At 42.1% G+C, this 25045-nt stretch overlaps 1 protein-coding gene, 1 long non-coding RNA gene and 6 other non-coding genes across 9 annotated transcripts; 4 read left to right on the top strand and 4 right to left on the bottom strand.

Moving 5' to 3' along the window:
• Positions 1-338: 338 nt before the first annotated feature.
• Positions 339-16447, top strand: gba2 (glucosidase, beta (bile acid) 2). Of its 2 annotated transcripts, none has more exons than XM_020640340.3 (18): positions 339-587; positions 846-1503; positions 6473-6564; positions 7086-7201; positions 7819-8037; positions 8158-8397; positions 8555-8657; positions 9734-9887; positions 10203-10328; positions 10410-10594; positions 12119-12223; positions 12302-12409; positions 12505-12656; positions 12782-12888; positions 13442-13584; positions 13814-13929; positions 14220-14411; positions 15378-16447. In XM_020640340.3, the coding sequence occupies exons 2-18, from the start codon at positions 1310-1312 to the stop codon at positions 15642-15644; spliced, it is 2619 nt and encodes an 872-aa protein (XP_020495996.1). In that variant the 5' UTR covers positions 339-587; positions 846-1309; the 3' UTR covers positions 15645-16447. The 2 variants fall into 2 exon arrangements, with proteins under 2 accessions (XP_020495996.1, XP_020495995.1); XM_020640339.3 differs by having other exon boundaries at positions 339-677.
• LOC136177337 (uncharacterized) lies at positions 14637-24797 on the bottom strand. Its single transcript, XR_010664968.1, has 4 exons — positions 24594-24797; positions 24121-24175; positions 16915-17121; positions 14637-14979 (listed from the first exon to the last, which is right to left on the bottom strand). It is a non-coding gene; the product is annotated as an uncharacterized lncRNA (long non-coding RNA).
• On the top strand, positions 18569-18642 carry trnan-guu (transfer RNA asparagine (anticodon GUU)). Its single transcript has one exon. It is a non-coding gene; the product is annotated as a tRNA-Asn (tRNA).
• trnan-guu (transfer RNA asparagine (anticodon GUU)) lies at positions 19006-19079 on the bottom strand. The gene has a single exon. It is a non-coding gene; the product is annotated as a tRNA-Asn (tRNA).
• trnak-cuu (transfer RNA lysine (anticodon CUU)) lies at positions 19216-19288 on the top strand. Its single transcript has one exon. It is a non-coding gene; the product is annotated as a tRNA-Lys (tRNA).
• On the bottom strand, positions 19713-19785 carry trnak-cuu (transfer RNA lysine (anticodon CUU)). The gene has a single exon. It is a non-coding gene; the product is annotated as a tRNA-Lys (tRNA).
• trnan-guu (transfer RNA asparagine (anticodon GUU)) lies at positions 22797-22870 on the top strand. Its single transcript has one exon. It is a non-coding gene; the product is annotated as a tRNA-Asn (tRNA).
• On the bottom strand, positions 23028-23100 carry trnak-cuu (transfer RNA lysine (anticodon CUU)). The gene has a single exon. It is a non-coding gene; the product is annotated as a tRNA-Lys (tRNA).
• Positions 24798-25045: the final 248 nt, after the last annotated feature.

Below are 25045 nucleotides of genomic sequence, written 5' to 3'. Positions count from 1 at the left end.
TGGCACTTTTAACGCGAGGTGGGACGTTGCTATGGTAACAGGTGGCGAAGCTTAAACTCAGTATTCACAAATGGCCTTAATGTTTGCGTATTTTCACCGTAGGTTCTAGATAACTCGTCAGTTAAAGCTATTCGTGTTAATACCGCCATCAAAAATGTCGTGTCTATCTTTTAAAAGGAATATTTGAGTTGTCTAGATGACCGAGCACCCCTTTCTACTCGCAATGGTACAGGCTCAGCGGCGACTGTACATTGCCGGGTGTTCAGTATGTCCCTAAGTCATGCTTGTCAGGCACCACATACTGGAAGGCTGGCGGCCAATTTTGACTCCGCTTAACGTCAAACAGCATTATCTGTCCTTTGTTTTTTAAGTGAATGCAAGATAAGTATCTTAGCTAAAGTTTTTATGCCATAACCCGACAAAGTAGAGGGTTCTACGAGTACAGCCGGAAATATTTTGTTACCTGAAAGATCGTGAAGAGGGAAAATCTTTCACAGTGCATTGAGCGAAGTGCTAGCAGAAGCTGCAGGGTTCTGGTTCTGACAGAAGTCGGATTTCAGCAGCAGTGGGATGTCGCTTTCTCTCCGGTATTTTAAATAACAATTATATATTCCCTCCTTCCTTTAACTGCGAGTAAGCTAGTAAAGGCAGCTACTGATCCCGGACTGTAAACAAAGGTGAATGGAGTTCACATTACATGATTAATGGTTAAGGTGTCAGTCTGCGGCTTTGCAGCTAAACCGCCGGTTATTGAGATGCATGCATATCGGCCTTCCTTTATGTTCACAAGGTGCAATTAATACTGACTTGTTCATCATTATATCATTGTGTTGGTCTTATTTTAGGTGCTAAATGAATGGGATCGGCATCCTACTTCCTGACGGGATTTCTGCTCGCATCCATTCATCCAGCCAGATCTGGACTTCATGCAAAAGTGTGGCAAAGTGTTGTGTCATCTCTGAACACAGGAATCAAGAGGCTGGTGCAAAAATGTCCCCTAGGATATGAACCTGCTGAGCTGTAGGGGATATACGCACTTGTGGACTGGACAATTATAATGGCACTAGGACCTCCTACCTGAAGGAGCAATCATTAACCCCCTTTGCTCCCTGGAGGTGTTCAGTGTTGTCAAGTTAACAACCGGTTTACCAAACAAAAAAGACTCTTTCTCTGATCCTCTCAGATATTCCAAAGCCTCATGCAGCTGCCGTCTGAAACTGACTGTTGACAAAAGGCAGTGGAACCTACACATTACTTCATCGCTCAGTTTTTTGTTTTTGTTTTTTGGTTTGCTGCTTATCCTGCAAAGATGACTTCAGACTGGGGCGAGAAGTCCACTGCAGACCTGATGAGCAGGTACGTCTCCAAAGAAATGGGACGTGGCGTGCCCAAGGAGGGTTGGCGGATCTGTCTGGCACATGAGTTCAAGGAGAAGAGGAAGCCCTTTCAGGCCAAAGACGTCTCGCTGTCCAATGTTCTGGAGCACGTCGGCCTCGGGATCAGGTGAGACCTTCAGACAATCTGCTCGTGTCATGTTGAGTTTAGTCACCTTGTTTAAACAGCACACACACACACACACACACACACACACACACTAAGGTAAACTAAAGCCCCACATTACAGCATTTGAGCAGTTCGACCTGACTTCCAAAGAGGTTCCCTGAATTGGAAAAACTCTGAAAAACATCCAGAATCGACAAGAAATACCCAAACGATTAAAGGGTTAATGCAATAAAAGGCGTATTAACATTCCTCACAATTAGAATAAATAAGTGGAAAAACCTGTTTCTTTATAAGGAAGCCTGGAGAAATAAAAACAGATCAAAAACAGATGTTCATGAAAGGAACATCTGTGGATCTTCAAATGAATTAAAATAGGATTTAATGTGAAACAAGAATATTCCTCAGTTTGGATTAATCACTAGGGTTGTGCAGATTTTATGGATATGAAGCATTTGAGGAGAGTCCAGAGTCCATGAATAAAACACTGACGGACAAAAGATCAAAAAACGATTCATGTGTTTGTTCAGCAAAAGCTTTATAAAATACAATGACAGTTTACATAAATGTTTTTTAAATTTATGACAGAGTTGTAACACTTATAAATGATTATGCTTCATCCATGTGAATACGGGACTGGGAGGAATGGTTGTGAGCTGTACCTGAATGACCATGGGGGCAGAGTATATTACAAAGATTTATAACTGATGGATCCAATCCTTTGAAGGACTCAAAAACAAAAACAGACATTTTCCAAATTGATTCTGCATTTCACTTGTCACCGAGGCAGATCTGAAGTCTAGAAGTTACTTTAGAACCATTTGTAGTCATTGTAACTTTACTTTTTCCTGCACCAAGTTCAGGAAATGAACGTGCAAAACAATCCAAATTCATAGTTTATTAACATGTTATAACCTCTGAGCACAGCTTTAAGATTTCTCCCTCTATCTGCACACTCTAACCTCAGTTTACGCTTCCTGTGTGCCACAGCAACCTGGTGTCTATACCTTCGTTTCCATGGTGCTGCACCTACGAGCGATCAACCTATGAAGTCAGTTTCCGTTTCTGTACGCAGGCGGCACGAGCAGCGTGAACGCACGATCAAAGGGTTGAAAAGTTATTTTGCAACTTGTGCCGTGCCATGTCGTGCAGATGAAAGATGCGCTGCGGCGTTCCCTCATGAAGCCCATCGAGCCACAAAGTGTGTTCTATAGATGCTCTGGAAAAAGTACACCTGGTGGCCTTGGAGGAAACGGAAACGTACAATGGTTTTCTGCTCTTTTAGGTCAGCTTTAAGTCCAAGATGCAGTCTGTTTCTGTATCCAAAAACTTGTCCAGCAGTGAAGGCAGCTGACAAACACAAACACGATCCGCCTGCTTGTACAGCACGTTTGATAAAAAGTCACCCTGCAGCGATAGAAGAAACAATGTCCTGCAGATCTCAACATCTGTGGAGCTGGTCGGCTCTGTTTTCCCCGTTGACATCTGAGACGCATAGACAGACATTCAGCCAATCTCAGGATTGTTGCTGGACTCAAAAATCCTTCACATGTTATCTGTAAGCTGGTTTTTGTAGTTTTTAATTATTTGTGTGGATTATAACCTGAATGAAAGAGGCAGCTTTGACTTAAAAAAAAGTCGTTTTTACTTTACATGTATTCCTATCCTATCCTTTGTCGCTCCTCTGTCTATTATTTCTTACATGTTTGCTAAGGGAGACGTGTCGCGCTTCATAAAGGAGCCGTACATAAGCTTACAATCAACGCAAATTTCTCCTTCAAGGTGCGCCTTTGTTGCTTCACCTGCTTGGCAGCCCTTAGTTAATTATTACACAGTGTAACGTGATAGTCAGAAAGCAGGAGCAGCAGGAGAGAGAGTTAGAACGGGGCTGCTAATGAAGTCGGAATGGAGACATACCTTCAGCCCTAAATCATTCACGTAGGAGCTGAAGCAATGCATGTCTGCTGAGTTCGACAGAATAATGTGTTACACCACAGCGAGGCCTGCCTGTAGAAGGAAAAGTGGACATACTGCGAGGAAAGTTTGAAGGAAAAACTGGTCAATAATCTGTGCTTTTAGTGGACTGTTATGCATGCTACACATTTATGGTTTAGTGGTGCCTAAAGAAATGGGTATACTCCCCCCCCCCCCCCCCCTCCAAAAGATATACCTGCGTATACCCTGCACTACACCTCTGGATATAATGTATTCAAGCTATAAGGAGGAAAGTAAGCTTGTTTTCCTGCAGTGGAAGTTTAGATACCTTTTGTTTAAAGAAGTGTAGAAAAGATTTTAAAAAAGCAGTTTCTGAACAGTACCTGCAATGTTAAAGTGAAAGTAGCTTGAATCATCTGGAATTCTATAAATCATAATAATAATGAAAACAACTAATATTAGCTTTGTTCCAATGTTCAGGTCAGTTATTGACGAAAAAAAAGGTCTGATGCTTTTTTTTTTTTAAATGTGAGGAGTTGAAAGTGCAGATATTTAAAAGTGTAAAAGTGTGACTTCTATAGAGTTCTGATCCGATTCTGATCCTGTATGTACCGATACTGAAACTGATGTTTTTAAACCATGACTAATATTGTTATTAACGGTCTTGGCGTCGTGTGTAAAGGCTACACGGAGCTGCAGTACACTCAGCATTACATTTTCTCACTGAAAGAGTAAATAACTAAAAATAATAACAAATGAAAATCATACAATTCAAATGATTCCAAAGTAATGCATCTGAACTTTCAAACAGGAAGCAGCAACAACTGCGAGGTTTTCAAATTAAATCTTTTAAACTGAAGGGCAGGAGTTGTACTTTTTGATCATACAGAAGTAGAGTCGGTCGTCTGGGGGTTCGATCCCCGTCCGATGTGTCCATTTACCATAGAAGGAGCGTCTCGTCTGAACGTCGTCATGGAGACAGTCTGTGGGCGCTTACAGTTCAGTCTGAACGTCGTCATGGAGACAGTCTGTGGGCGCTTACAGTTCAGTCTGAACGTCGTCATGGAGACAGTCTGTGGGCGCTTACAGTTCAGTCTGAACGTCTTCGTGGATCGGCGCAGGCAGTCCAACATCCTGTTTGTAAATTATCTCAATATTGGATCAAATACGACATTAGATCTGATCTATCCCTTCTCGTTACTTCTGCCTCCATCTGCTGAATGTGAAATGTGTTTTGTGATTGGATATCATTCTGTAGGACTTCATGTTTTTTGTCCTAAAAGTGGACCGTGTGATTAGCACAAGTTAGCGGCATGCTGTGCTCGTACACAGAGTGCAGACGACTGTGCTGTCAAGGTCAGCACCATTGTTTGCGTTCCACCTGACGTGCACAACACCACCAACGCCATCACAATAGCATCACCTGACGTAGCCTCAAATAATCCCATCCCATTCATGTCCTCTTGAGAGGAGCGCAGACCATTGTTAGATCGCCTTCCTGTGAAGTTATTGTTTGTCCCAGCAGCAACATGTGGTCAAGTTTTTGTTTTTTTTTTGGTTCTACAGTTGCACGAAATCTTCTTCACAAAGAGCAAGAAGGCGTTTTGTGATGAATATGTTTGATTCATTATGTTGGAGTCAAACCAGGTGACCACAAAGCCTCAGCGGTTTGACCTGGTTTGACTTCTGAAGACGCAGAAAAAGTGAAGCTAGTGAGCGACAGTGATGTTCAGTTTAAGTTAACAACACATCTGCCACCATCTTAAAGTAAATGATGGAATAAATGAAGTATTAAGATTCATGGAAAAGGAAATGTCGGTGATTTCTCCCAAAGTGATGAAGTGGGGCAAAGTTTTAGGCTGATTAAAACGTTTTAAACCTCGTTTGTTTTTGCTCCAGTTCAGAGATTTAAACTCAGACAGTCAATACAAACAAATCCGCCAAGGCCACGGAAAGACCAGGCAGTAAACTTGATCCCTAAATACGAGTTAATTCAGCTGTTTTTGTCTGGATCTCGAGGAAATGAAGTCATCATGGGGGGGATAACCAGCGATGACATCCTGAGATAACGAGATAAAGACGTCAGGATCTTGAGAAAACAAGAAGAATTGACCTTTCATCACAGATAAAATGTGTGTCTATTAACTTTGTGAAATGAATCAGTTTGGGATGTTTTTTTAACATCTAACAGTAAAGATATGATTTGATTCCTGGTGGGTTGAATATGTTAATAAGCTAAGCTACGTATTTCAAGCTATCTTAAGATGAAGGTGATTTTCACAAAGTGTAAAGTTACTGAGTTTACAAAAGATGACTTTTTGACATGGTGCAGTCTGCTTATAATTTAAGGTTGGCAGAGTGATATATTGACATTCATCCCAGCTGTTGGTGTGAAGTTGTGTTAAAGTCCAGACGGACGTTTAAAAAAGTGAAACGGACGCTAACGTCACAAGTTTTCCTCGGTGCGTTTGCTCCGAACATCCTGGAGCTGAATGTCCACAATCAGAGTTAAAACTGACTTTAACCTTTGTCTTCAAAGCCTCCAGGAGACGTTCGTAATGTAACATCATTAAGATCATTTTCTGCTACAATCCTGGTGTGACACACACACACACACACACACACACACACACACACACACACACACACACACACACACACACACACACACACACACACACACTCTCTGTTAACACTGGTCTGATAAAGTGGAAAGCTGCCACTTTGAATTCTATTCACTTTGCCTTACAAGTACTTGCTTTAAGCTGTTGCACAATTCCCTCCATTGTGTCTGTGTGTGTGTGTGTGTGTGTGTGTGTGTGTGTGTGATTAGTTCAGTGTGTGTGCAAATTGACAATTTGTTCCAGTTTTTGGCTCAAATTACAAAAGAACAAGCTAGAAAAGAATCTTGAGCGTACGTGCTTCTTTAGTTGATGATAACATTAAGAATGTCTCTATTCAGAACCCTTTGACTCATGACTTCCTTTAGTAACAGAAAGGTAACCAGTGGCTGTATCCTTCATGTGTGTTCACTCAGGTATCTGAAATGGTGGTACAAGAAGACACAGGTGGAAAAGAAAGCTCCGTTCATCGACATGTTTCGCGCTCAGCCCTTGCGCCAAATATACGGTGAGTTTACGTCGTTCTCTGAGCGCAGGCTGAATTTCAGACGGATAAGAAACACGTTTTTGTCATTTCTCAGGGTGTTGTGGAATACTAGTGTAATTCTGATCAATAATTCTGTCTAATCTGGGACAAAACCTCAGTTGACCTCTTGAGTTTACAAAGTTAAGGTCTTTTAAAGCGGATTTCGTACAGTGTCAGATGAAATACTTTGTACTCTCGCGTTGAATTCCCTGTTTTAAGACTTTTCATTGAAATTGATGCATTTATTGCCTTTCCACAGGGATATATACTTGTGTGTCCTGCCTTTCTTCACCACTTTTCTCTCTTATCATTGCTAAATTATGAATTCTTGTTTCAAAAAATTGGCCCTAAAAAACATTCTGGCATATCCTGAATCGCTCCGATGAATCTAGAATTTTTTTACGACCTGGTGCAGGAGCCTCAATATTTATGCAGGCGTGGCGTCGTAAAGTTTCAAGTTCTGGTATCGTGACGAGCCTATCTTTCACTCCCATAATCTGTAGGCGCTCCACTCGGCGGTATCGGAGGAGGAACCATCACGCGAGGGTGGAGGGGGGAGTTCTGCAGATGGCAGCTCAACCCTGGAATGTACCACTACAAAACGGTCACAGCGAACCAGGTGAACAGGATCCTAAAACAGACACATCTGAAACCACACAGAGGGACTTCGTTACAGGATGCTAGCTTTCTTTTTCTATATATATATTTTTTTCTATTTACTTCCTGCACAATAGCGGCTGACTTATTTCCAATCTCTGCAAACAAAGTCCAACGACAACTCCCGCCGCCTGCTTTACTTTGCAGATAAGAAGGAGGCGCTTATCTCCTCTATGGGGCTGCTTATGTAGTAACATCTCCTGGTCCTCAGTCTACATGTATCGATCTACTTTCTTCTTCTCTGATGTTCTGATCATTGATGTCGTGCGAAAGCTGAACTATTAGGAGTTGAAGCAGAGATGAATCTATTTGAAAGGAGACACAGATAACAGATCCCAGCCTCAGCAGAGAGTCCTGTTTGAGGATCGGGCGTGACTCTTTTTCATCCTGGAAAAGCTCGCTCCATTGTCTCTATCGTGCTTTTTTAACTTGCAGAACTGGCTGAGTGCTTTGTTTTAGGTTCAGACATTTCCCCAAGGGGGTTATCAGAGGGCATTCTGGGAAAATGTAACCTACACATTAACATTTAAAAAGAAAAAAAAAAGCATCCTTTAAAACATGTCCTTATCTCTTTGTTAGTTTACAGTGTGTTTGCGGCGAGGTGGCCAAACGGTTTACCAGCAGGTGCTCTCGGTGGAGCGTCCGCCCACACTACAAGGCTGGAACTGGGGTTACTGTGGGGAGTACGCTTTCTACCACGCCCTGTACCCCCGAGCCTGGACCGTCTACCACCTGCCGGGACAGAATGTGACGCTCACCTGCAGGCAGATCTCCCCCGTCATCCCGCATGACTACAAGGTGACTGAGGCATCATGGGAACTTGATTTTAAAAAGGAGAATGTAAACAGGGCAGCCGGCGGGGACTCGGGCTTCTCACTCATTGTAGAAAGTCTCCACCATTTCTCTGCTTCCTCTCAGGACTCGAGCCTCCCCGTGGCGGTGTTTGTGTGGGACATCGAGAACAAGAATGACTTTGCTCTGGAGGTCTCCATCATGTTCACCATGGTCAACGGGTCGGGACACAAGGACGACAAGAGCGGGGGACACTGGAACGAACCATTCCACCTGGAGAAGGAGGGGGAGGCCGTGTCCGGGGTCTTACTACACCACTGCACTACAGTGAACCCTTACACTCTGAGCATCGCAGCCCGAGAGCAGGTTTGATTCACAATGTTCCGACTTAAACAGCTTCCAAGGTTTTTTGTAGAACAAGTAGTTCACCAGCAATAAACAGGATTACAAACACAAAAGTCCAAAACGCTTTAACGAGCATTAAGAGTTGGCTTTGAAATGACTGTGTGTACCGTTTCAACAGCCTGACAGGATGGTCAGTCACCAGACGGCGTTCAGTCCAAAGGGAACCTGCAGCGGCCTGTGGAGTGACCTCATCACTGATGGACGGCTGGACTCTCCTACAGGTTTGTGGAGGGATGAAGCAGAATCAAATGTAGAAGTAAAAAAAAAAAAAAAAAAAAAAAAAAGGTGGAAAGAGGAAGTGCAATGGAAAGAAACAATAGCAGCACAGTTTTATAAGACGAAGAAGAGGAAGAAGACACAGTTTATTACCTTGATGTGAAATTCAGAGTGAACTGGCACCACTTCAGCAACTAGTCTCAAATTCCATACTTTGATCCATATTGGGACTTGAACCGGCGACCCTCTTGTTCCCAGCCCAAGTCCCCACATACTGAACTTCATAAAAAGTTTTAAGGTCACATATTATTCACCATGTTGTTCAAACACTAATATGTGTCTCTAGTCCATCTACAAACCCCCCAACGATTAGAGAAAAGTCCATCCTCTCTGTGTTTTCCCTGCTCCACTTTTCAGAAAATGTGTGATCAAACAGGCCGTTTGGAGATTTTCCCTTTGTGACATCACAAAGGGCAGTAGCCCCTCCCCCAGGTGGGTGACACTCCCACAGCTAGGTGTTTGTTCTGCCCTCTGAGTCCTTCTTCTCACCGTAAACAATAGGACGTGGAGCGAGAAAGCCAGAGACACCCAAGCACTTCCAGAAAGGGGGCGTGGTCAGACACAGTTCATTTACATTTTTAAAGGTACAGACACAGAAACAGCCTGTTCTGAGCAGGGCTGAAATAGAGGGGTTTATAGACATGATCAAATACAGGATCAGAGTGGATTTACAACAAGTACAACTACACAGACATGTTTTGGGAAGCTCTGAGACTTATTTAAACTTGTTTCAAAAGGAGGAAAATGTGTGACGTCAACACTTCCGTCCATGTTCAACCACTCTTGCGTTCTCCGTTGTGAGTCCACTTCACAGGAGGAGCAGGGAAGTGGGATCAGATCACAATTGTTTACATCTGTCTCCATGGAGACGAATGTAATCAAATGAATGACGCTGTTAAACTGCAATTAAATCACTCAGGACACATTGTGATACCAGGTGGAAACAGATTTATGATTTCCTTCACATCCTTTACTAACCTCTTCTTGTTTTCCTTCCTCTTCTCTGTTATTTCCTGTGCAGGCTCGAGCCCACCATCGCCTAAAGGAGAGAAGGTGGCGGCAGCGTTGGCTGTGGGCTGCTCCGTGCCGGCTCAGGGTCACAACACGGTGGAGTTCAGCCTGGCCTGGGACATGCCCAAAATCACCTTCGGCTCAAGGGAGCGAGAGCACATCAGGTTACATGGACCATTAAAGTTCAACTCTTTTAACGGTGTTTGTTGTTCTGCAGAAGTTGGAGTGAAGGCGATATATTGAAGGATGTTCCTCTTGCAGCAGTTTGAGATGTTTTCATGGATCTTTCACAAGTTGCATCCAACATTATCCTCCAAAGAATAAACAACCCTTTCTAAGAGCAAAGAAACTGATGGTGTCTCATTTTGAAGGATATTTAAAATGGACCTCATTATGTCACCTTCAGTGCAAAAATCAAGATTTTTCAGAAAATGTGTGATGTCGCCCTGAGCATGTTTTCTTTTTGTTTCTCTCTCCAGGAGATACACTCGTTACTTTGGTACTCAAGCAGACGCTTCCCCCTCGCTCAGTCACTACGCACTCACACACTACAGACGCTGGGAGAGGAGCATTGAGGAGTGGCAGAGACCCATCCTGCAGGACAGGTAGCTCACATCTCTCAAAGGCGAATCAGAGATGAACTCTTCATTTGTTGGTCGACAATACGTTCTCTCGTTGCGTTGCAGTTCTCTCCCCCCCTGGTACAAGTCGGCTCTGTTTAACGAGCTGTACTTTGTGGCCGACGGAGGGACGGTGTGGACCGAGCTGCCGGAGGATGCTGACGTCAGCGGCGGCATCCGCAGCGAGGACGGCGGGCTTCCAGCTCAGCCTGACGTCATCAAGGAGTACGGACGATTCGCCTACCTGGAAGGTGAGTGACACAGGGACAAGCAGATGAATGAGAAACGAATCTGAGCAATGAGAAATGAAACGGCTTCTATTTGGACTCATTTTAACGAGCTTCCATTTCCTTTTAATTGAAAAATGAAAATGAATCCCATGTTTCGGCTTCTCTTATGAGACTTTTTATTTCTATTTCCACGTTCAATATGATTCTAAACTGAGTGTCTTCTTGATTTGGTCCGTTGGGCAAATAAACAAGATATTTTAAAAAAATCACCTTCAAATGTTGGAAATGTATATAAACTCAGAAGTAACTTTAAAATATCAATAAAACCAGCTGCTACACGTTGATGAGTAACGCCTATAAACGTTTGATTTTGATCTCCGCCGTGTGTGAGAAACAAACAAAAAAAAAAACATCCTACATAACAAAGCTATGTTTAGAAAAACTCTGCTCACTGCCTAAATGAGGAAGCAGACAGTTTCAGAGTCATTGTTGCACATACATTTTCTGTTTCAAACCACAACATGTGTGTGTGTGTGTGTGGTCAGAAGGTAATACAGTGTGACAGTCAGGTACTGAATATAACGTCCTCCTCGAATGCTTTAGTTTTGTTGCTGAGAAAATTACACTTACTATTCTACAATTCAGCTAGAAGACGCTTTTCATCCAAAGTGACAAACATCAGAGAGTAAGAACGACACAAGCACAAGATTAACATGTAGAGAGGAGGAAACAACGTCAGGAAGTGCAAACAAAGTCTGATCGCACACACAGGTGCTGACAGGAAGTGCTCAACATTGACAGCCGTTCTTCACAGTTCTGATCAGCATGAAAACCAAAATCTAAATATCGTCATCATTATCAAACAAAACCATCATCATCATCATTAGGTGTGTCGGTGTTCATGAAAGATAATCAAATATAATTAAGTACTTTCAGTAACAGTGCAATCAGCAGTGTACTCTTACAGCTGAAGTAAACTTCTGGTAAATAAAGAATACAAATATAACGAGGATTTATTTTCATTATACGGAAACACAAACAGTACAATGAAATGAAGGTGGCACTCCCTGACTTTAAAGGGGCCGTGTGGAGTTTTGGTAGAGAAATGTGAAAGTGGGAGAAATTCACAGATTCTGGGGTATATGTTCATAACGCTATACACAAACTGTCCTCATAAGGAGGAAAATCTGGTCCCTGGAACCCTGTTTGAAGATAAAATGTTACGCGAGAAGTTTTAGTGGGGGGGTCCGCTACAGTGAAAATGTAACCTAGCTTTTTTTAGCGTTAACAAAGTTCCAGGGACCCAAGTTTGTGTATTTAGTTCAGAAAATATAGCAGAGAAATGCTTCACTTCTCCAATTTTACTACCAGATCTACATGGTGCACCTTATAAGTACAAACATAAAATATTAAGGTTTAAAACAATTTAAAACATCCAAAAGTGTGAAAAAAATAAATAAACAGCTCAATAAAAGCACAGCTATATAAAACATCTTTTATCTGTGCTTGATGAGTGACATTCCTAAGCTTTGATTATTTCCCCAGGTCAGGAGTACAGAATGTACAACACATACGACGTGCACTTCTACGCCTCCTTTGCTCTCATCATGCTGTGGCCCAAACTCGCCTTGAGTTTGCAGTATGATATCGGTGGGTGTAGTTTTTTTATTATCAATAATTCAAACGTGTGTCATGTATAAGATAAAGCAACATTAAATCTGTGCTCAGCCGGCAGCGTGGTCAGTGTAGACCCCACAGAGAGGCTCCACCTGATGAGCGGCCTTCACTCTCCTGTAAAGGCCAAAAACGTGGTGCCTCACGACATCGGCGATCCAGGTACGAGACATGATATCAATAACGACCTCAAAGGAAGTGATGTTTAATGTACAACCTTTGAAGCAGACAAAAAAACACGATGACTGTGTCTGTAGACGACGAGCCCTGGCAGAGGGTGAACGCCTACCTGATCCACGACACTGCAGACTGGAAGGACCTGAACCTGAAGTTCGTCCTGCAGGTCTACAGGGACTTTCATCTCACACAGGACACGCAGTACCTCCGGGACATGTGGCCAGTCTGCCAGGTAGTACTGAGCAGATGGGCTTAAAAGTATTGCGATCGGGAGTCATCTGTAGACGTGTTAACAGAACTGGAATATGCTTCTATCACATGCTTAAGAGTTTTGTTTTTTGCTGATTTTTCTTCCAGGCTGTGATGGAGTCAGAGATGAAGTTTGACCTGGATGGAGATGGACTGATAGAGAACTCTGGCTACGCAGACCAGACTTATGACGGCTGGACTGTGACTGGACCAAGGTAAGAGGATGAATAGTTATGGACTAAAACGCTCCATTTCTTTTACATTCAAATGACACACAAATAAAGATCTGTATGAACCAATCAAAACGACACTTGTGACGCAGCAGTGGGCTGCTAAGCTAGTCAGCTACCTCCAACGTGCAATCCATTTAGCTCCTAGTTGAACAACCACCAGAGATATGGCATGATGGGAGATAATGACCAACAATAGTCTTGTTTGTTATTTGTTGACGTTGCCATTTTGGATGTTTACAAAAGGCCACGTGATTCCGCTGTTACAGAAATAGATGCGATTGGCTCAACCTCAATCAGGTCTGATGAAAATATGTCTGATTGGGATGGGAATAAGACAATTCTACAAGAACAAATAGAACATGATTTAGCAGAATAGTTGGGGTAAATTAAAACAACAAGAAAATGAATATTATTTGTTCTACTACATAGGAATCCCTCCTTTTGGTGAGATTTTTTTAAACTATATAAATTCAGTTTAAGACAACTATCACCAAAATCTTTCAATAAATAAGACTCTGGTGTTTGTATTTCTCAGTGCGTACTGTGGCGGGCTGTGGTTGGCGTCCCTGTGTGTGATGTGCAAGATGGCTCGTCTGGTGGACAGCGAGGAGACATTCCAACGCTACAGGGACATCCTGGACAGAGGCAGCGCTGCTTTTGATAAACTGCTGTGGAACGGTGAGCAGACGCTGTTTTCCACAATATGCACTCTTTCTAAAGACTTTCAAAGCGAAACTTCAGGAGTTTTTCAGGACTTTGTTCAGGTGTGAAAGCACTGTTAGTAAAGCTTTTGATGTCATGTGGATGTTATCAGATCTTTCACAGTCAGTGTAATTAGACAAAGTTTTTTTGCAGTCAAATCATAGAGACTTAACACGCGTCCTCTTTATTTTCCTTTCACATTCAGGCAAATACTATAACTACGACAGCAGTGGGAGAGACCTTTCTAACAGCGTCATGTCGGATCAGTGTGCTGGTCACTGGTTCCTGAGAGCCTCCGGACTTGGAGATGGAGAATACCAGGTGAGTTTAAACATGAGCAAACGTTAGCGAACAGTTAGCCTTTGATCACAGTTTTTATCCTTTACTAGCAGTACAAAAACATAATCCATCTTATGCAGCTGGTTTTATGTTCTTTTTTTTACACTGGGATAGTGACGAGGAATTCTCTAAAAAAACATGTTTTTACATTAGCAAACATGTCATCCTTTGCCTAAAGCTGCAAGCTACACAAACATTTATAAAGGAATGTTTTCAGATCAGAAAAGTGTTGAAAGCTTTGTCGTCTCAACATCACTCTTATCTCCTTGCAGGCTTTTCCCAAAGAAAAAATCCAGAGCGCTCTTAAATCTGTCTTCGACTTGAATGTGATGAGCTTTGCTGGGGGTCAGATGGGGGCGGTTAACGGAATGCGTCCTGAAGGAGTGGTGGACCGCTCCAGTGTTCAGTCAGACGAGGTCTGGATTGGAGTGGTGTATGGACTGGCTGCCACTATGATCCATGAGGTAAGAGTGTGTGTGTGTGTACTGAATCTTGTCACTACCATGATATGTTATTTCATTGTACACTCAGTGAGTACGTTTCTTCATTAGCCTAGAATTAATGATTTTTTTTGCCTGAAAGTCTGACCCTCAGGAATTATGCAATTTCACAAGACACAAAAGTTTTTATGAGGAGGCGCCTTACGTTTTAGGGTTTGGACACCAGAATGCAGAACACGGAAACAAAAGTCAGTCCTAAGATGTTTTAATGTAGCTTGTAGCAAAATAAAAGTCTTAAAGCAGTAGGTGGCAACAGAAGATGGGCTGGCGCAGGAGAACTCAAAAACAGCAAGGCCAAACAGAAATCCACAAAAAGAGAAAACCGGTCAGCCCATGACACAAGAACAAAAAAATCATGTTCAAAGTTCTTCAAGCTAAGGCTAGTAGTGTGACACAGTTTACCGACTGCAAAGGGAATAATCTGGCACAGGAGTTGAGTCTTGATCTGTCTTTAAGGCCTGAGTGATGACCTGATGAGATTCAGGTGCTTCTCGTTCCAGCTCAGCCAGCCACGCCCTCCACTGCACACACACTGCAGGAGAGAAAGCAGAAAACAGTCGGAGGGGAAACAAACACAAAGTGACACCCAATGTATCAAAAACTAACACCATGACAGAGGCGCCTTACTGCTGCCTTGTTTCCCAATGCCTCATATTAGGGCGTTTTCACACCTACAGATTGTTTTCGCCGGTCCGAATCATGGACTACATTGTCACATTGTTGCATAATAAGCTAAATAAACTAAAACCAATACATTTTTATTTCTGTAAAAAGGTTACTTCTACAAAAAAATGTAAAGGAAAAGATGAGTAAACTTTTTCAGAAATAATGCCGAAGAGGCACAAATGGGTTTATAGCAATTCAACAGATGACAGAAAAAACAAGTTTTTGATGCTACAGATTCTGTTGTCCGTCTCCCTTCTCTCTTAGGGTATGCATGAGGAGGGTATGCGCACAGCAGAGGGTTGTTATCGGACTGTTTGGGAGAGGCTGGGCATGGCCTTCCAGACTCCCGAAGCTTACTGCGAGAAGGGCATCTACCGCTCCCTGGCATACATGCGACCTCTGAGCGTCTGGGCTATGCAGCTGGCCCTGAACACTTCAAAGAAGGATCAGAACACGTCGGCCCAGAACGGAGCATCAGACGGGGAGCAAGGACAGGATCTGAGAGAGTCAGAGCTAGGACCTGAGAAGTAGGACTGGTGTGATTTAGACACGTACCGCCAGTTCCTTTGAAATCCCCCAGGCAGACACGATTCTCATCTACACACCAAACCTCGTGATCCGATACAGAACACAAATTTGACCTTCTTAGTGTTTAAAATGCTTCAAATGTTTTGTTATTTGAGGCTTCAAGTCAGAACTTAAATGTTTTTTTTTTGCCCAACAAAGTCAGTAGCTACTGTAGATCCTGATCAGATGTAGAGTTTAAGAGTTTTTAAGGGACTGAAAATGGTTTCTGATTTTTTAAGTTACGGTGGCAGCCATGTATTATCGAAATCATAGCCAGTGAGCGTTTGCTGATTTCAAATAGACCTTGTTTTTAGACAACATACTGTTTATTTGCACTACATTTCCTGATCATGTCAAACGCCATGATTAGAAACTTTTCATGCTAACTATTTGAGGACTGTTAATTATTACATCAGCCAAATGTACCGGTAGTCATTACTGTAACACTTGAAATGACAACAGTGGACCGTTAAATAAAGCTGTATTTGAATTACTTCTCAATCAGAAATGTGGATATTTGTAAAAGAAAAGGTTTCACTTTTCCTTGACCTAAATTTGAATGCTGTACTAAATGAGATCATGTGTGATGGAAATTGTTTTATTTTATTTGATAGAAATCGGTGCCTTGCTGCATGTTGGCCTATGTCTACAGTATATTCATGTAGCGGTGTGTTTTATAAAAAACTCATGACAATCATGTGGAATAAATTAACTAAATAAGATCAAACAGAAGGTTGTGTTGTGAATTAAATGTACTGTTAAGAGTTTTTTTTTTTTTACTTATATTTATATCTGATGCCTCCATAAGACCTTCAAAAACAAACAAGACCATCAAGAGGAAGATCAACCCTTTCTTTAGTTCATTTTAATGCTTGTCATCACTGGGACTCTGTGGCGATTCTAGAGCCTGTTGGGGACCTTTTAGGCCGCTGTTGCCTGCCTTGCCTGTTGATAAGCAGCGCCTAAAAGAAGGTAGGAAGAGACATGACGTACCGTGCCTATAAAAAGTAACATTCAGTCACTGCTGAACCAAAAAAAACTACAGAAAATGTATAAAGTACATAACGTACACTATTAAGAATAAATGTACACATATTGAGGATGGAGGAACCGATAAATTAAAGGCTACTCTAGAGAAAACAGAGGTGTGCCAATAATGGACTCGTAAATAAAATATAATTATAGCAGAGGAGGCTACAGGGCTGGTATTTACAGAAGGGTGGGACATCCTTACAGAGGATGGGGCAAGGCCTCATAGAGGCTGCAGAGGTGGTCCTCACAAAGGATGGGGCAGGGCCGGTGGTGCTCACAGACGCCGTAGAGGAGAGGGACTGGGGGTCCTCACAGAGGATGGAGAATAGGAAGAGCTGGGGGTCCTCCTAGCCACTAAATTGGGCTTCATTTGGGCAGACAGTGCCCCACCAAGGCGTGATTTGTTGAACTGAAAGGTGAAACAGAGCTGGATAGATTAGATAACTTGGTTACAAAGTAAAATCATTTTTCATTTATCAATATTGAACAAATAAAAAACAAATTTACGTCAACAAGGCAGGTAAGCTAGCTGTTTACACTCACCTTTAAATATTAGCGAATTTACGTTTGAAAAAAAACAACTGAACATCAAGTAAGGACATTTATGTTTGGTAGATTATTTCTTTGTTGTAACAATGCTTCTTGGCAATAAATCTTCTACCGTTGGAAAGCCTGTTTATTTCCCTTTTAAATGATGCCACTTTTGTAAGGAACATGCATTTGTGGGATGAGCAGCAGAGCTGAGTATGTGGGTTGCGCCCATGAAAAACTCTGCCAATGCCAAACAGTTTCTGGAGATAAGATATGATCCGGTTGTAAGTCATAAACAGTGAGTATCCGCAGTCACTTTGATCATATTTGAATAATTCCTTTAAATATCCAAAGTGAAGATAGAAGTCATATCTTGAGGTTTCCTGCCACTGATACCAGACGTATCAAACTTTCCGGATTTTATTTTGGTTGTATCATGCGATATGCTGATTCCAGAAATTGTGTATATTTGGCATTCAATATACGACATCAGTCATATCAGAAAAATATCTGAACTCCACATTCTGATGGTCCAATTCCAGAGATAAGATATGTTCCAGATATGACATTTTCCTACTCCATGATCAGAGAGTATACACCACGGATTTCATCATATATTAGTTAAAGTTTAAAAATATCTGGGTAAAACAAAAAAAAAAAAAGGGCAAAAATGCCTTGTACCTCAGTGGGTTAAGGTGTTCCAGTATGTGGATTCGTTATGGCGTTGCCGAGGCGTGAAAGTCACGGCTTGTAATTACACAATGGGAGCTCTACATACACATGCATTCAGGCATGCAAACACACAGCACTGCTCCACCCAGCCGGCTCATAAGTTACATTTTGCCTCCGGTCCTACCTCCGACGGTGGATCGGGGGACTCCACCCAACCATTCCAACTTCTTGAGTAACACATTGCAGGCGATTCTCCAGGATAACAACATTCAACACACATTCGACTAATCTCTAGCATCCTCAAACACTGACTGCAACTTTTTCTTTTAATAACCAATTAGCTGGACTTTCCTGAATGCCTTGCTATGTTTACCAACAGATTCCCTTCTCTTGTTATTTAAACAATTATCCTGTTAGGTTTGTTTTGTCACACTAAAGATCAGAGGTTGTTGTTTTTAACTTTATCCTCAATATCCTTGAAACTGCTTGATAAAGTGCTCGAGAGTACCTCACAGGGGCTTGTCTTTATCTAGAAATAGAGCATGCTTTTTGTAGCCAAGAGCCCTCCGTGGCTCTGCTAAGTATGTCACCATCCCCCGCTGTTGCAGAGCACACAGACAAAGAGGGACTCGTCATCTATAGGTAGCAACATCGTCTCTGTGGCGCAATCGGTTAGCGCGTTCGGCTGTTAACCGAAAGGTTGGTGGTTCGAGCCCACCCAGGGACGTCGCTTTTGATCTCTAAACCAAAACCACAAAGAAGTCAATTGACTGCGAACAGAAACACGCAGTACACAGTCGGCAGAGTGGGGGAAGGTGGCTGATTAATGAAGACACCTCTGCCTTTATGTCACCTTTTGAAGAATCTACATTTCCAGCAGTTTGCCTCTCTCCTTATAAACACCTGGTAAATGGTTTGAAAACAAACCTTCGATATCATAGTGTTTCAACTCTCAACCATGAGTACTGGTATTGTCTTCACCGCAAAAGAAATGTGCGTTTCATTGACTAAAGATCCAAAACAAGCACATGGATGACACACCGATGAAGCACATGGAAGCTTTTTAGGGCACTCAAAAAAAAAAAAGTCTCGTCCCTGGGTGGGCTCGAACCACCAACCTTTCGGTTAACAGCCGAACGCGCTAACCAATTGCGCCACAGAGACAAGGTTGCTACATGTAGATCAAAACTCACTCTTTATGTATGTGCTCTGCAACAATGGGGGTTGGGACATACCCTGCAGAGACAGCAGCGTATGTGCACAAGACAATCATTCAGTGGGGGGAAAGAGGGTGTCCATAGCCCGGCTAGCTCAGTCGGTAGAGCATGAGACTCTTAATCTCAGGGTCGTGGGTTCGAGCCCCACGTTGGGCGTGGCATTTTAGATGTCTTGTCGCAGCTAATGATTTTATGCAGCTTGATCTTTGTGAAGGTATATTATCTCTGCACTGGGGGGAAATGAGACAGACACAAGCTGCACAGAATCACTGCTGTTGAGGGAGGGGTGTATCATGGTTTGATAGGCTCAGTGGTTAGAGCTCAAGACACTCAAAAAGTTGGGTGTCACATTTTAGTCTCTTTCTTGGCCCCACTTATTATTTTATATTGTTGCCGTTTTCCTACTTGTGAGCACTAACAGCTTGTCTGCTAATGCCAGAGAAGACACTGTAAAATCAGTTCAACTGCCTGATCATTTCCTATTTACCAGAAAATAAATAGTGTTACCTTATACTTAGAAATGTGGACAACATATCTGCTTGTGTCTTGAAAATCACAGCCTCTAACTCTAAAAGACTTGCGCCCAACGTGGGGCTCGAACCCACGACCCTGAGATTAAGAGTCTCATGCTCTACCGACTGAGCTAGCCGGGCTGCTGTGCAACACTTTGCGGGAAGGGTTTAGAAACATGCAGTTCCCTACGGAGAGCCCTGCTGGATTATTACAGCCTTTCCATCGTCAAACCATTTTGTCTTTTTTACTTGAGGACAAAATAGCTTATTTTGCAAAAATGCACAAACATGCCCCTTCTACATGGCCTATTTCAGGCAGGACTGTTCTGCCCTCTGCCCTGCTGTTCTTCAAATGACAGAGCGGGTAGTGTATTGTCTTTCTGCATTGTAGTAGAAAGCCTCTTCTACCCACCCTTCATTTACTTTTGGCCTCTGGAACTGTCAATCTGCTGTGAATAAAACTGAATTCATTCAAGCACTTGCAAAAATGTCAGACATTCAGGCACTTGCCCTTACTGAAACCTGGATCCGCCCAGAAAATACAGTCACACCAGCTGCTCTTTCTGTTGACACAGTGTTCTCACACACACCCCGCTCTGTTGGATGTGGAGGTGGTACAGGTATCCTCATTTCTAATACCTGGAAATTCAATAAACTCTTTCCACTGAGCAACAACTCCTCATTTGAATATTACACAATCTTGGTTACTGCTCCTATTAAAATTTACATCGCTATCATTTACCGCCCACCAGGGTGTAATCTGAATGATTTTGTTGTGGAACTGGACATGCTACTCTCAGAAATCCCTGATGATGGAACACCACTAATTGTGATGGGAGACATGAATATACACAGATAAAGCCCAGGCAAAAGACTTCCTTGCTCCTCATTTGACCTCACGCAGGTCCCAACTCCTCCTACCCACAAAGCTGGCAACACTCTTGATTTAATCCTGACTCTTAACTGCTTGACAGCAAACCTGACTGTCACCCCTCTGCATCTATCAGACCACTTCTTTATTCAATTCACAATCTCCTTGCCGGAACTCCCTCAGGCACATCCACAAATGGTGTCATACCACCAAAACATGCGATCGCTCAAGCCAGCTCAGCTGTCTCATGAGGTAATAGCTGCCATGCCTGCCCAAAAGGTCTTTATCGCACTCTCTACAGACGAGGCTACAGACATACTCTGCTCCACACTAGGCTCATCTCTGAACAAGCTCTGCCCTCTGGTGTCCAAACCTGCTCGCTCAAGGAAGTCATAAGAGAGCAAAGAGCAGGGCTGAAAATGGCAAAAATCCAAACAGTCCGCTGACCTCAATGACTATAAGCAAAGACTTGTCTCATTCTCCTCCAGCCTGAAAACGGCCAAGACAACATATTATCAGAACAAGATATGCAATGCCACAGATACAAGTAAATTGTTTTCTGCTTTTAACTCACTGCTTCAACCACCTCCTCCTCCACCCACCGATCTGTTCACACCAGACATGTTTGCCTCGTATTTTACTGAAAAGGTTGCAACCATCAGTAACCAGTTTTCTGAGCCTGACCAACTCAGCCCAAAGGCACCAACCAAAAGTGCCTCACTCGACTCATTCTCCTCTCTGACTGAGGATGAAGTCTCTAAGCTTGTGCTAGACTCTCGCTCTTGTGATATCACACATCGACTATTGCAACTCTCTAATGGCAGGTCTTCCTACATGCTCTATCAAACCCCTGCAAATGATACAAAATGCAGCAGCACGACTGGTCTTCAAACCTTCCTAAAAGAGCACATGTCACTCCGCTGTTCATCTCCTTACACTGGCTCCCAGTTACTGCTCGCATCAAATTTAAAACTCTGCTGCTCGCTTCCAAAACAGCGACACAAAACATCTCCTCCTTACTTTAACTCTCTCATCCAGGTCTACACTCCCTCCCGCCCACTACGCTCTGCCAATGAAAGGCGTCTGATCCAACCTTCACAACAGGGTCCTAAGACACTGACTAGACTCTTCTCCTCTGTCGCCCCCCGATGGTGGAATGAACTTCCAAACTCCATTCAATCTGCAGAGTCCCTCTGCACCTTTAAGAAAAAGATAAAGACCCAGCTCTTTCATGAATACCTACTAACTTAATGATGATGGTCTCGATATTATTGATGATGATGATGGTTGTGACGATTGTTTTTGTTTGATAACGATGACTTATAAGACGGTTTCTATACTGATTAGAGCTCTCAAGAACTCAATTCAATTCAATTCAATTCAAAAAAACTTTATTTGTCACCGGGGGGCAATTCAAATCAATCAATGTTGTGCTTTGCCTCTGTGCAATGCCTGTCAGCACCTGTGTGTCCAATCAGACTCAAAGCTGATTGTTTGCGCTTACTGACATTGTTCCCTTTTTTCTAGATCCTTGCTTGTGTTGTACTTACTCTCTGATGTACGTCGCTTTGGATAAAAGCGTCTGGTAAGTGAATTGTAGTAGAATTGTAGTGTAAACTAAAAGTGAATATTCCTACATCGTGTTTTGCAGTAGAAAAGTGCCTCTCGAGTGATGACTTTCGTTTGTGCTTCACCACATTATTTTATGTGGTGCAAAACATCATTTAGTGGTAATATTTGTAGGTAAATGTAAGTGTTTCGAGTTGAACATCCTCATCTTCTCAACCAACAACAATGACGAGAGTTTGACGACGTATATGAAAACGTGCTGGGGTTAGGGGGAGAGGAGACTAAAGGGTGTTGCAGATATTCTACAAAATTGCAGGGCCAAATTGCGCTGATTTGTTGAATTTGCTTTAGTAGTCGAGATTGCAATATTGCAAGTTTCTGGAGGGACTGCGTTGGTAGTTTAAAGTAGACGTCTGCAACCCGACCTGACCCGAGCCCTACGGTGCCCAAGGCCAGACCTCGATTAGGCTCACGTTGGGTCTGTTTTCTCCCTGCAAAAGTACTGACCCAAGTCTATGTGGTTCACAAGGCAGACCCCTACATGCTACATCACAACTTTTACCTGAACCTGAACAAGTCCAGACACATTAGAGGACATCATGCTTTGAATCTATTAAGTTGCCATGTTCTTTGTAGAAACTCAAACTAGCTAAACTGTGCTATTTACCACAGAATTTTTTTTTTAATGAAGACGTGGAGAAGGGGGCTTCATGTCTCTGTGGCGCAATTGGTTAGCGCGTTCGGCTGTTAACCGAAAGGTTGGTGGTTCAAGCCCACCCAGGGACGTACCTTTTCTATTACGCTCATCACAGAAATCTTAGATAATACAAAAGACAGCCATCCAATCCATTTGGACTTTTGTTTAAAATAAAAAAAAATAAAGAAGACATAATAGTCGCAGCATAAAAACCTCAAGACAACATGACAAACAAAAAAAGTACTGCGCCCAACGTGGGGCTCGAACCCACGACCCTGAGATTAAGAGTCTCATGCTCTACCGACTGAGCTAGCCGGGCTGCTGTGCACCACTTCGGGGGAGGGGTTTAAAAAGCTTCTCTCATTGGAGGACTACAGTCGCATAATTTAAAGCCTTCCCACGAACAAACTATTTTGTTTTTAATGTAGGGCCACAAAGTTTAAAAAGTCAGTTATGATTAAAGTCGTCTGTTATGAGTCATGTGTTGACCATACAACTCTCCATTAAATCTAAGTATTTAAGGGCTAAGCGTGGCTATTTAGGTTGAGATTTTCTTAAAATAAAATAAATATGATGATGGTTTATTAATGTAAGTGTGCATATAAATCTCTATTTTTTTGGTTAAAATCTTCCCCCGAGAAAGAACATGGCATACTAAGGCCAAAGGGAACTTGTTATAGTTTTGTGCTTTACAGGAACATTGGGTAGGGGGTTTATCCATGGCTATTTCTGTCAGGTAGTTTATGTGAACAGGGCTGTGTGGAAGATATCTCGATTGTTACCTGGTGCTGTGTCATTGGAAGAGTATCTATTCCACTATTTATATGAGGGGGTATATCTGTGTGGGTTATGTATGTATGCATGTATCTACCTTGGTAATGTTCAATTGAACTATCTCTATATGTCTGCTTGTCTAAATTTTCCTATAAATAATATATTCAATTTAATGAAGATGACATAGCTAAACAAAGACGAGCAAAATGAGGGGTACTTGTGTTATTTTTGTTCTGTACTCGCTCAGCAAAGGAAATAGAAATTAGGTTTGATAATGCTGGGATCCCCCCCCCCCCCATTGTGGATGGGAATGTGTAGTGAAAGTAAATAAAGAAGTAAAGTTTATACAAAAAATATAGATCTAAAAAATTAAGTGAAAAAGAAACACAAAGTATTTTTAGATGTAGTTTGATGTGAATATTATCACTGGTAAAATAGTATATCTTAAAGGTTCTGTAAAACAATTTAGAAAGCCTCATAACACTTAACAGCATAACAGCTGCTCTCCAATGAACATGATACAAAAAGCATGCAGTCAGGACTGAGTCAAATTAATTTCACTTACCTTAAATCTGTTTCAGCTGCTGTCATCTGCTCCACTTAACAAAGTAGGCCTATACCTAGAAAGTAAAACACAAAAACAATATATTTTGTTGGCTCGTCTAAAGGCTTCCAACGAGTCCCCAAATGTAGTGCGCCATTAACCAGGTACTGAAGCCAAGTCAAGCAGTTTTAACCTTTTCCCTCTCCATTTAATCTTAATTTCAACATTAGTCCACAGCACGACCATTTTATTTCACAAAACCTAAGCAAATGAACAAAAGATAGTTCACCGTCTGACTTTTAATTACTCAATTAACGTTAATTGATGTTAATTAATGCAGTAAGCGAGCAAATTACTTTTTTTTTTTTTACACACCCGACATTTTTTCTAGCCGATAAAACCACATGGTCATTACCTTTTGCATCCCTTATTATTTGCTATTACCGTGTTATTCTAACCAATAATTAAAATGACTTTGAAATTCCCACTCTTACCGTGAAAGCAGGCCGTAAAGGTGGCTCGCTGGTTAAGGTGTTCAACTCGACGTTTTGGGGTCCAGGTGAAAAGCAAAACACAATTAAAGATATCCAAAACGAGCCTGACAAGATGCATTTCCACATATTTATATTTGAGGAACTAACTAACTATGTTGACACACATTTTTAAACAAACTTTTGAGGTGCAACACTTGACCCGACTTTTCTCTTCTGTCGGCAGAGTTGAAAGGGGAGAGGAGGAAGGGGGGCTGCTGGGTAAAAGAAAACAATTCAATCGTCCAAAACTTTATCCACACTGAAGACGCTTTACATTCATTAATTTGGTTTCCTTCCTAAACGAGTAGGCTTCTTATTATTGCAAATGTTTATTTAGGTCTATATAATAATAATAATAATAATAATAACTTTATTTATATAGCACCTTTTAAAAACACAGGTTTACAAAGTGA

This window comes from Labrus bergylta, chromosome 22 (genome assembly GCF_963930695.1).
Source record: "Labrus bergylta chromosome 22, fLabBer1.1, whole genome shotgun sequence".
In the NCBI taxonomy this organism is placed as follows: domain Eukaryota; kingdom Metazoa; phylum Chordata; class Actinopteri; order Labriformes; family Labridae; genus Labrus; species Labrus bergylta.
The sequence above is the reverse complement of the archived record's forward strand: the minus strand, read 5'-3'. Positions and strand labels throughout refer to the sequence as shown.

Bases quoted from the DNA above. Each gene is read 5' to 3' on its own strand.
- gba2 (XM_020640340.3), top strand. From the start codon at position 1,310: ATGACTTCAGACTGGGGCGAGAAGTCCACTGCAGACCTGATGAGCAGG. The intron at 8,038-8,157 runs GTGACTGAGGCA...GCTTCCTCTCAG, and splicing joins TCATCCCGCATGACTACAAG to GACTCGAGCCTCCCCGTGGC. The intron at 8,658-9,733 runs GTTTGTGGAGGG...TTTCCTGTGCAG, and splicing joins ACGGCTGGACTCTCCTACAG to GCTCGAGCCCACCATCGCCT.